General features: G+C 40.1%; 1 protein-coding gene across 14 annotated transcripts in view; it reads left to right on the forward strand.

The window, feature by feature from the left end:
* CCDC171 (coiled-coil domain containing 171) overlaps positions 1-12575 on the forward strand; it is a 163502-nt gene that overhangs the window by 20356 nt on the left and 130571 nt on the right. For all 14 annotated transcript variants that reach the window (XR_012053021.1, XM_072922340.1, XM_072922341.1 and 11 more), the window contains one exon: positions 11466-11558. Coding sequence is in view for 13 of the 14 variants with exons in the window: in XM_072922340.1 (XP_072778441.1) it covers positions 11466-11558 (93 nt within the window). In the remaining variant the exon portion in view is untranslated. The remainder of the gene's footprint in view (positions 1-11465; positions 11559-12575) is intronic.

Consider the following 12575-nt stretch of genomic DNA (forward strand, 5'->3'; position numbering starts at 1 on the left):
CTTGCATCTCTACCATCTTAGACGTAAATTGCATATGTGTAATTATCTGAAAGGACCTACAGTAACCTTGTAGATGGTGATTCTACTGGGCAGCCTCCTCCTATGCTTTGCAACTACCTTGCCATGAGGAATTTTTTCCTCATATCTAATCTAAACTTCCACTGGTACAAGTTGAGGCCATTTCCTCTCATTCTGTCACTAGTTACTTGTGAAAAGAGACTGACTCCCACCTGGCTACAGCCTCCTTTCAGGCAGTTGTAGAGAGTGATAAGGTCACCCCTGAGCCTCCTTTTCTTCAGGCTAAACAACCCCAGCTCTCTGAGTCACTCCTCACAGGACTTGTGCTCCACACTGTTCACCAATTTTGTTGCCCTGCTTTGCACATTCTGCAGCACCTCAATGTCCTTCTTGAATTAAGAGCCCCAGAACTGAACACAGGATTGGAGGTTTAGTCTCACCAGTGCCGGGTACAGGGGAGTAATCACTGCCCTGGTCCTGCTGGCCACACCATGGCTGGTACAGGCCAGGATGCCATCAGCCTTCTTGGCCTCCTGGGCACAGCTGGCTCATGTTCAACTGCTGTCACCAGCACCTTCAGGTCCTTTTCTGCTGGGCACCTTTCAGTCACTGTGGCCCCAGCCTGTGGCACTGCCTGGAGTTGTTGTGGCCAAAAAGCAGAACTCAGCACCTGGCCTTGTTGAATGTCATGGCGCTGGTCTTGTCTCATCTCTCCAGCCATTCCAGCTCCTTCTGCAGAGCCTTCCCACCCTACAGAGACCAATACTTCAACCCAACTTTGTGTCATCTACAAATGCAAGTGCATTCAATTCCCTCATGAAGATCACCCCAATGCTGAGCCCTGGGGAACCTCACTGGGGCCAGCTGGATGTACCTTCATTCCCACCACTCTCTGGGCCTGGCCATCCAGCTTGTTCTTTACCTAGCAAACAGTGTACCTGTTCACACCATAATCAACCAGGTTCTTCAGAACTTCGCTGTGGGAAATGGTGTCAAAGCCCTTTATTAAAGACTAGATATATAACATCTACAACTTCCTTCATCCACTAGGTGCATCATGATATCAGTAGCCAAGCTGAATTTCTATTCAGATATAGAAGTCTTAAAGTAGTACACCCCAGACAGAATGGTCTACATTTTTTCATTAAGTAGATCTGTATTTTTTTATCTCTCTTCATAGAATTTTTAGCTTGATTGAAGTTTTTAGCAGATTGAAGTTCGTAGATATAGGATACATATCTTCGATTTCCATGCTGAGTACCTCATGTTAATGATCATTTGGTTAGCAAATGGATACTTAAGTTCTTGATGACAAGAAGAAATTTCTTAAGGTGATTGCGTGAGGAGTAGTGTACCTCTACTTAAACCCCAGTCTTAAAATATTTTAATATATGCTACTTTCTGAAAAGCAGTGGAGATTAATGTTTTCTGGAGTTCACAAATCTGTTCTTTTGCTACCCTCTGCTGGACATGAGGGAGAAATCCATGGGAAAATACTTGGGTTTTGATAATGGAAGGAAATGTTAAATTTAATTTTTTTTTCTTTTAGTACAATGACACTTGTATAAAGGATTATATCCAACAGATTGTTATACAGAAAGGAATTTGCAAAAAACCTGCCTGCCTCCCATTTTGGTTTTTTTTCCATTCTTATTTTTCTTCAAATAATAGTCTGGTTTTATCCTTCAGTGATTACTCTGATCATGGTCAAAAAGAGGAAATTTCTAGTTTCCAGAGTTAGAAATTAGGAGAAAGAATAACGACAAGTTTCTGTGGACTTTTTAGTTGAAAGATAGCTGTTGCTGCACTGTCTAACCTATTAACTTTCCAGTTTGCAGTGATGCCAATATGTTGCATAGATTTGGAGTGCTTCTGAAGTAGAAAACACACTGTGCCAGAAAAATTGAGATTGAGAACTAGATGATCAGATATCATTTCTACTTCTTTGGCCTGAGGATCAGTAGCCAAATAAATTATTGAGCTATTGCTATTGAACTCATCAAGATAATACTATTTATGATAATCAATTTTCCAGAACCGTTGTCTTTTATTTTTCTTTTAGCTCAATTGCTAATGAGGATTCTTGGGAAATACTTGAAAAAGACAAGACAAGAAAACTTGTCATATAAAAATAATGTTTCTTATGGTATATTTAGCCAAAAAGATGGGTGGGAAACTGGTTTTGCCATGAGAATGTAGACTTTACCACAAGAAACAAAATTATTAGTTTACACATTTCAAACTCTTTGCCTTGTTCCTATAAATGTAATAATTTTCTGTTATTTTTTAATGTTTTTGAGGCTGCCAACACTTAGTAAGCTGAAGCTCAAGGTCTCTCATTTTTTTAAGTCTTTCTTATAAGGCTTGAAAAATGTTCCATAACTTGGTCTGTTTAATTTCTGGGACTGAGTACATTGTCGTATTTCTGAGATTTCTAGTTTCCATTTAGACTAATCCCTTAGCTTTCACATTGCCTTTTCTACTTCCCGTGCCTCCACTATGTATATTGACATGTGGTGCTAAACATGTATGCTTGTATTAGCTTGGGAATTCTGCTATGATGCAAAGAGGGCTTGGGGAATGGTTAATATCTGTATGTGTTTGAAGTGTATGTATGTGCAATACTTGAAGGCTGTGGGCTTATTTCTCACTCTCTCTGTGTTAGTGAAACATGAAATTTAGGTCACAAACAAAATCAGCTTACCCCTACTTAATCTTCTGCTTTCTAGAGTGTCCACAGTGTCATCCAAGAATTCTAGATGCTGTGACTGTCATATATTAGTTACTACATGCTTAGTATGTAGTATACTTATGTATATATATATATATATGGGTATATATCCAAAGAGATATACTTTCTCTAGACAAAAATATATAGTACCATATACTATATACTATATTTAGAGGTTTCTAAGCATTGCAGGTTTTGTAATGGGAACTTTCTGGTGGCTCCAAAGTTATATTTCTTGAGTGACAATGCTTTCTGCAAAGCATTTGACAGTGTGCCATACAACATCTTTGTTTCTAAAATGGCGAGACATGAATTTGATGACTGCAACTCTTGGTGCATAAGGAGTTGGCTGGATGGTTGCCCTTAAAGGGTTATGGTCAATGGCTTGATGTCCAAGTAGAGAGCAGTGGTCAACCAGGAATTGATACCGGAACCAGTGCTTTTTAACATCTTTGTTGGTGGCATGGACAGTGGGATCAAGTGCACCCACAGCAAGTTTGCTGACAAGATTGAGTTTTGTGGGGCTGTTGACACACTGGAAGGCAGGGATGCCATTCAGGGGGACCTTGACAGGCTTGAGAAGTGGGTCTATGCAAACCTCTTGAAGTTCAGCAAGGCCAAGTACAGGGTCCTGCACCTGCCCCAGGGAAATCCCAATTACACATACAGGCTGAGCAGAGAATAGAGTGAGAGCCCTGTGGGGAAAGACATCAGGGATACTGATGGGGATTAGAGGCTGGACAGACCCAGCAATGTGCACTCGCACATCTGCAGATCCAGAGATCCATCTGCATTCTGGGCTGCATCCAAAGCAGTGTGGCCAGCAGGGTGAGGGAGGGGATTCTGCCCCTCTGCTCTGCTATGGAGAGACCCCACCTGCAGGGCTGCATCCAGCACTAGGGTCCCGACTTAAGAAGCACATGGACATGTTGGAATGAGTCAATAGGAGGGAGAGCCACAAAGATTATCAGGGGACTGGACCACCTGTCCTGTAAAGACTTACTGAGAGAGTTGGGTTCAGCCTGGAGGAGAGGAGACTCTGGGGACAGACACCTTATAGCAGCCTCCCAGTACTGAAAGGAGCCTACAAAAAAGCTGGAGAAAGACTTTTTACAGGGTCACGTAGTGATAGAACAAGGGGGAATAGCTTTAAATTGAGAGTAGGTTTAGATAAGACATTATGAAGAATTCCCCTACTATGAGGGTGGTGAGGCACTGGAACTAGTAGATGTTGTAGATGCTCCATCCCTGACAGGGTTCAAGGCCAGGTTGGATGGAGCTTTGAGTGAGATGGCTTAGTGGAAGGTGATCTTTAGTGTTCTTTTGCACAGAAACTATTTTATGATTTTATACAAATGGACTTCATCTCAGAGAGGAGCTTCCTCTTCATAATCTCCTGTGTCATGATACAAATGAAGTCCAGTTTGGAGACTGGTTAGTCTTATCTTACTTTCAGATCAAACTGTTTCAATAGTGTTTTATGTATCTCTCATGAGGAGTTAGCAAATCACGAGTCTTTTGCCTATGTGCTTGTATAGAGTAACAGTGTCAGTTCATATAAAGGTCTTTACTTAATCTACTGGGCACGGGAGAGCATTTCAGATGGCTTCTCCAGCTGCAACTCAGTAGCAGATTGAAATGGACTTGGACTTTATTCAAAGGCAGCCAAACTGTATGAGTTTAGCAGTCCTAGTTGTTTTTACCCTTTCTTTAACCTGAAGTCAAGCATATGGCTTATCTTGTACCTCCCATGCCAGTGTAATTGTTTATCCAGTGTCATGCAAGTCAAGTATGCTTATTCTGTCACACATATTTCTCTAGACTTTAGGTACAGGAAATATGTACTTAATAAGTGAAGGTTACCCACATTATCAGGCTGAAAGAACATTTACTTCAGTGGTTAAGAATTGTTTGTATTTAGGTAACTTTATAGTTATTAAAGGTTGTTTATTTTCTGGACAGGAGATGGCTCCACCTTACCATGATCAACCGGTATCAGCGTTTCTAACGCTAGGTGGAAGTGGTCAGCACATCTCTCATAGAAGTGTTTAGACCCCCTGATTTGAGCTTTTGAGCCATAGGGAAATGCTTTTAAGTAGGAAAAAGATCTGAGTCTGAATATGGGCACACACAAACAGAATGGTTGAATGGTGATTCAGGTATGAGGTACATGTGTGTCCACGTCACTTAAAAATGTCTTGGCTGACCATTTCACATGGACCTAAACCTTCCATAAGTGTAAGTATCCTGATAAATGAAACATCTTGCAGAAGGGGTTTAAATAGAAGCAGAAAAGAGAAAAATTACTTCCGTTACTGTATCTAAGCTTAGTAAGTGTTGCGAATATGTCTTTGTCTTTCCCCCCCCCCCCCTACTGTTTGCTTATCTGATAAAGGATATTTTTGGTAAATGTGAATGTCTAACAGCAAATGTGGTGTTGAACAATGTGTCATGTAGGATACTAAATTAAGGCTTTCAATTTGGAGTACACCAGTACTCACAAATACTGCAGCACTTCAAGCGAGTTTGGGGGACAAAAAAGTGGAAGCCACAGAGGACAGTTTGGAAAATGATGTTGCAAACTGTAAGCTTAAAGAAAATGTCTCCACATTAGCACTGATACAGAATGTGACACTGAAAAAAGTTACTGAACCTTAAGAGATTAAACATAAAGCATGTTTGCCCACAAATTTGAATGCTGGAATTGAATTTTTCTTCGTCAGTTTTATTTACTGTTTCTCAAAAGTCAAAATTCTCTCTGTGCTATTATGGAAACTGATCCCAGCTATCCTTGTTCTTTGTGATAGATGAACAATGCAATGATTGATTCTCACAATTAACAGACAAGTATCATGTATATAGGTTAAGAAAAGTTTTATAGATTTATAGTTATGTTTTACCCCCTTGCGTAGTTATCAAGGGACAGCAGGGATTGGGACATTTGAGAGGGTCGGCTTGTCACTGTGGTGACATCTGACCTCCAGTCAGGCTTTGAGGAAGTGATCACCACCACTGGACAGAAAGAAGGAGTCAATGGACAGAATTCTGGGAGAGGCAAAAGAGTTAAAAGGTAAAACCTCCATTGTGTGGGCGAGCACATGGTGGGGAAAAATCCTTTGTTCCTGGCACCATATATTTTCTCTCTTCAGTCTTCTGTTGTATTTTTGATAAGGTTTAGTAAACCTTTCTAAATTTATGAAAAGTGTGCAACTATTTTTCATATTCTTTAAATTAAGGCTGACATCAATCAGCTTGAATATCTAAGGAAACTTCAGAGAAAATTCCATGAGTTTGTGCCTGCTATCTTAAGTAAGATGTCTGCCTTCATATATCTTGTTAGGTACACATGAAAGTAAAAAGTGACTGAATCTTTTTGAATAACCAATATTTTCTTTGTTGGATGAGCAAACGCTTTGTCATCAGTGAAGAACTTGCTTTTTCATCCATCTTTGAGATGGATTTGGACCTGACAAGAAGCTTTCCATATTAAAACAGTATGTATTCCCATTTGACTCCCAGATACAAGCCTGTAATCTGGATATCTGTGGCCTGCAAGCTTACTGTAGATGGTTTTCACACAGCTTCTTTTTTGTAAGGCATTGTGTAAAATTTTCAGACATGATTTAATAAGGATACTGATTCTCACCTTTGATTTGATTCAAAGAGGTTTGCCTGTCTAATGGGTTTCTGATGCCAGTGACTTTCTGTTTTGTCAGACAGGGAAACAAAACTCCTTCCTATTTCTCTTTTTGGAACTTTTACTGTGTTAGGCTTGCCCCTGACATTTTTCTTCTACTCACAGAATGTGTAATAGATTGTTCTCACTGGTGGAGTATACAGCTTCTCACTGTGAAGGGAAGTGCATATAGGTATCAGCAGAGCCTGTTTGAACCTTTATCAGCAAAATAGAATAGATTTTCTATATGGCATTTTGTTGCAGTTGTGTTCTTCCCAACTGAGTCTTCAAAAGCATCTTCAAATACAGTTGCAAGTTCTATGGCTGATGTGCAGTTTGATAGACTGAAATGTGAAGATTCTTTTCCTTAGAGCAAATCTGAATTTTTTTCTATTAATCATTCTGTACTGATTAACCCACTGTTAACTACTGTACTTAATCAGTAGTGGCTGGTTTGATGTCTTTCATGAAGTTTGGGTTTTTTTCCTGACTAATTTCTCAAGTATTTGCTGGCATCTGACTTGGTTTAAATTTGCTAGAGCTATGGTGAACCATAAGGTAGTCATAGAGCAGTGGAAAAAGAATATTCAGTACTCCACAGTCAGCATCTACATGACTTCGTCAATTCACATCTGTAGTTTTTCTGCAGGCTTTTTTAAACATCCAGTCTTCCAAGTATAGTATATAGACTGGTAAAATAAGATTAAGTTTTGCCTGAGTAATCTTCTGAGACTTTTGGAAAGAACACAGTTTACTCTTCATCTTTGGCTTCTAATAATACAAAAAATTAGTGGTAGTTCTGTCAGATCTCTGACAGTGTCTTATCTTGAATAAAAAGATTTGTTTCTTTTCCTAGCTGTTTGTTTTTTGGAGTTACTGTGAACTAATTTAAACGAGATTGTAAAAAACCAAAATTGTAACAGACTTGTGAGGCAAAGCTTTAAAGAATCAAACTCTAGAAGAAGAGGAACTTCAGACTCAAGAATAGGGCATTGCTGCCGATGCGCTCTTCTCCCCTCTGCCTTTCCCTTGCCCCGGCTAGCTCTGGGGAGAAGGGGCGCTGGCAGATTTCCAGCGCTTCCCGCTGGACCCTCACCGGGCTTTGGGCAGAGCTGTCGGAGTTCGGAGAGCAGTCAGTGACCCCACGGCGATTTAATGAAGAGTGTCTTTCTTAGGGGGGGCGAATTCCGTTTATTGCAATCCAACGGGAATACCATAATTCAAAGGGGACCAGGCATGCCATGCCTGCGTTTGCCGGAGCGGCGCGGGCAGGGCGGAGCGCGCTGGAGCCAGCCAGAGAAAGCGCGAATGAACTAAATACGGAACGGGGGAAAACCGGGCGGCCAATGGGGTAAAGCCATGGGGGGTTCGAGGGTGGTGGGATACAGGGGTACATCCAATGAAGGACAGACAGGGGAAGGGTCCCAGTTCCTCTGCCTATCACCCGGCGTCCCGGGTGGAAGATTCTAGGTGGAGGGGAAGGGACACCGAGTGACAGACAGGCATCTGGGGTAAACAGGGTGAATGACTTAGCATTTTTGGGGACAATGGACACGCGGGGAAAGACGGGAAAACCCGGGGAGAACCGTTACAGAACCGGGGGTACATGGAACAAACATATACATAATACAAATGTAATAAAACATAAAAAACACAACTCCACACATTGCTGTGTTTAACTTTAGAAAGAAGTGCCAGTTTTGATAAAGTCACCTCTTTTCATGCCTCTATATAAGAATATGAACTGTAAGATGATACTTATGTATCAAAGTTTGATTTTTAGCTTCTAATTCAGTTTTATATATATACAATCTTGAATCTATTTCAATGCTTTACATTGGATACCTGTCAGGTACATCTGGTTCTTCTTTGGTTATGAAGATCATAATTCTTTTCCAGTAAGCTAGACACACTGTCCTGTTTGTGAAAAGGAGCTGTTTCTCTTATTCTAGAGTTCATCAGAGATGTCTGTAGCTGAAATGCTAATTTTTGCCAGCGCTTTTTTTTTTAATAGGCATGCTATTTTTACAAGTTAATTCTTTGGTGGCTTGTGGCAATGCAAGCAAAGGCAACATCTACAAATGTTACTGTATAAATGGAATTGCTTCTACTTCAGACATCAAAAGAGTGATATATTGGCACTTCTTACAGATGTCTGCCTGCTCGTGCCTTCTTCACTTACTGTCCCACCATTTTCTTAGGACTCATGCTTCTATATTTCTGGGAGTTGGTGTTTCCTTTGGACCACATGGCTTGTCCTTGCATTTAGTGTCTGTCATGTTAGCTCAAGAAGACAGAATTTTCTTTTGAAGATCTATGCAAAGAACTGATTCTTGTATATTCTGTTTGGGACAATCTTGTTGCTTCAGTTTTTAATTCTTGCAGATGACATCATTCAAGCTATTATTTGTTATTTCAGGTTTATTTTTCATCTTGAGGCTGAAAAAGCCCAACAGTTTTAGAGGCTTCCATTTGAGAGGCTAAATTAAACATTCTAATGGTGTTTTTGTCTCTGTTTTCAGCTGGAGTGAGGCTGTGATGAAGGCATAGTTAGGTGCTCAGGAAATAAAATAAGACTTAGAAGTCAAATTCTGTACAGAGCTTGTGAATTAGTATGTTGTGCCTGAAAACTTTACTCTCAGAATCAATTTTTTTTATTTCACTGTTTGCTGTGAGAATAGACACTTAAGCCAGCCAAAGACAGAAAAGTGTTTTCGTTCTTTAGGGTATGCAGTGAAATATTCTCAGTGAAGTTTCTATTTCTTAATTTAAATTTTTTTTAATAACATTTTTCAGTCTGAATGTTGTAATGTATACCTTCCTTATTTTTTCCTTTGTCTTCTGTCAAAGTTAAAATACAATTATTTGTAGACTTTTAAAATATTTTAAAAAGGAAGTGAAATCCACATAGCTTGTATTTATTAATGATTTTTAATAGGCTGGCAGTATTTTTGAGTAAATCTATCCTATTAACAGATGTCCATCTGTGGGAGGGCGCTAAGGAGTCATTCGAAACTGAAGCAGGACATAGTTTGCTAATTCTCTATTAAGGGCAAAAGAGCTGATGTTTGGAAGGAATAATACCAGAGAATATAAAGAATCAAGCTATTTGTCAGAGACATGGAATGAGGAAGGTGGGAAGGACCATGGAGGGTCATCTGGTCCAACCTCCCTGCTCAAACAGGGTCATCCTAGAGCACATGGCACAGGTTTGTGTCTAGATAGTTCTTGCATGTCTTCAATGAGGGAGACTCCACAATCTCTCTGTTCAATATGTACCTGTGCTTTTTTTATCTGATGCTGGTGACTTTCTGTTTGTCAGACAGGGAAAATAAGTTCTTCCTCATGTTCAGATGGAGCTCTCTGTGTGTCAGTTTGTTGCTGTTGCTTTTTGTTCTATAGCTTGGCACCACCAAGCAGAGACTGGATCCATCCACTGACACCCTCCCTTCAGATACTCACAGACATGGATGAGGTCCCCTCTCAGTATCTCTGCTCAAGGCTGAGCAGGCCCAGCTCCCTCAGCCTTTCCTGCCAAGAGAGATGCTCCTGTCCCCCCATCATCTTTGTCACCCTCCTCTAGACCTGCTCCAGCAGCTCTGTGTCTCCCTTGTCCTCAGGAGCCCAGAACTGGACACAGCACTCCAGATGTGCCTCACCAGGGCTGGGCAGAGGGCCAGGATCACCTCCCCCAACCTGCTGGCACTGCTCTTCCCAGTGCACCCCAGGACACCATTGGCCTTCCTGGCCACCAGGACACACTGCTGGCTCATGGACAGCTTGCTGCCCACCAGGAAGCCCAGGTCCTTCTCCTCAGAGCTGCTTTCCAGCAGATCAGCCCCAGCCTGTGCTGGTGCCTGGGGTTCTTCCTCCCCAGGCGCAGGACCCTGCATTTGCCTTTGTTGAATCTCAGGCAGTTCTTCCCTGCCCATCTCTGCAGCTGTCGAGGCCCTTCTGAAGGGCTGCCCGGCCCTCTGGGCTATCGGCCGCTGCTCCCAGCTCTGTGTCAGCAGGGAACTTGCTGAGGAGGCACCTGCCCTCCATCCAAGTCACTGAGGGAGAAGTGAAACAATAGCAGGCCCACTCTTGAACCTGGGGGGTCACGGCTTGTGACAGGCCTCCAACCAGACCCTGTGCCACTCATAACAATCCCCTGGGATCTGCCGTTCAGACAGTTCTCAGTTCACCTCTCTGTCCCCTCATCCAGGCCACACTTCCTGAGTTTGTCCACAGGATGTTGTTGAAGACAGTGTTGAAAGCCTTGCTGAAGGTAAACAATACCCATTGCTCTTCTCTCATCCATCCAGGTAGCTGTCCCGGCACAAAAGGCAATCAGATTGTCTAAGCATGATTTCCCTTTGCTTAATCCATGCCAACCTCTCTGATCACTTTCTTGTTCTCCATGTTGATAGGGATGGAATCCAGAAGTAGGCACTCCATCACTTTTCCAGGGATTGAGACGAGGCCTGATTGGCCAGTAGTTCCCTGAGTCCTTCTTACTCTTTTTGAAGACATTCTAATTATGAGAATTATCCTAGCAGTATGAAAATATAGTAGCAGTGTTTTTGATTTTTTAAAATTAAGTATGTTAAGCAGATAAAGTTTTGAAGAATCTTCTGTGTGCATCATGTCTCATTTATGAAATTGTACATGTTCTATTGATACTTCAATATATTTAAGAACATACAACTTATAGTTATGTTTCCTCAAGTGAGCAAATAATGGAGCAATAGGAAGAATATTTATCTTAACTTAACTTGGTTTATTTGCTTTTTGGCCCTAGGTGATTATAAAAAATGCAGCAATAACATAATACTACATAAATGTACTTAATTAAATAGAAAATATTAATTTAAGAATCCATGTATATAAGAAACGTTGTTATATGTGTTTCTTGATATGAGTTGTCACAGTTCCAAAGTAGTTCAGATATATCAGGTAGGTGGTGGAGTCACAATATGCTTAATGAGTTGAATAAACCTGGTATTATCTTGTATTATCTTCTCTCTGAACTTAAATATCCTCAAAATGTACTTTTAGTCAGCTGCAGTGAGAAAAAAGAAGCTGGAAGAAAACATTGAAGCAGAGAGAGCAGCGCATTTAGCATCCAATTTCGCTTCAGAGATCATCCAGGTAAACTTTTTGTTAAATATGTCATAGAAGTTTGCAGTAAAATGGTTGAGGAAGTTGTGAAGATATAATGCTCCAAAAATATGCAGAAGACTTGCTCCAGTGAAAAACCTAAATATATTTATTACAGTAAATGTCAAAAAAATAAACAAATAAAAATTAATTAAATAAATAAACATATAAGGACAGAATAGAATAGTATCTGCTTTTTAGAGAACTATAAAGTTATTAGAAAAATTAATAAGATGTCATATTTGTAAGTTTGAGAATTCCCATTACTATTTAAACAGTTAGGGAAAAGGAAATATTTCACAATAGTTAAGCACTATACTACTGTTTAAATATCCTGCCCTGTATCTTCTGAATGGCTACTTAGAGCAATTTGGCAACACAGTGCATACATGCAACTTGTCTACTCCAAAAATTATGGTACTTGCAGTTACCAGTAAAGGTTGATTATATGAATAAATCTAGTATATATACTTGAACAATAATTTTTTGCAGCTGTATCACACAGAGTTTATTTATCAGTAAAATAATTATGGTGTATTAAAAAAAGTTTGAAAAAACTAAATGATGATTTCTTAGTAATATCATATTAGTTAACAAACTTGCTGGACTTCTGAAATACTAAACAAAAAAGAAGGAAATTTGGTATCTTTTTTCCCTATTTTCCGAGTAACAAAAATAAGTACTGACATTCTTCAGTCAGTTATTTTCTTATTTTCATGATTTTCTGTATGTACAGGCACTTAAATTTTGAAAGTGATAATTTAACTAGGAAAGATTTAGTTTGCTTAATCTCCTCTCTAGTCTGCAACATACAAAAGAACTGAGAGGATAACACTCCTTAAACTTAGAGGCTTGGGTTTTATGGATGAATAACTGATAAAGTTTTTTTCCTTGTTTATATACATGAACAAACTAGAAGTGTGCTTTGTTCTGGGAGAAAGTGTAGCCTTTATTGTTAGTTCCACACTTCATGAGTCTATTTAAAAACTAGAATTTCCCTGGAAAGCT

Source organism: Taeniopygia guttata, chromosome Z, assembly GCF_048771995.1.
Source record: "Taeniopygia guttata chromosome Z, bTaeGut7.mat, whole genome shotgun sequence".
NCBI classification, from domain to species: Eukaryota; Metazoa; Chordata; class Aves; order Passeriformes; family Estrildidae; genus Taeniopygia; species Taeniopygia guttata.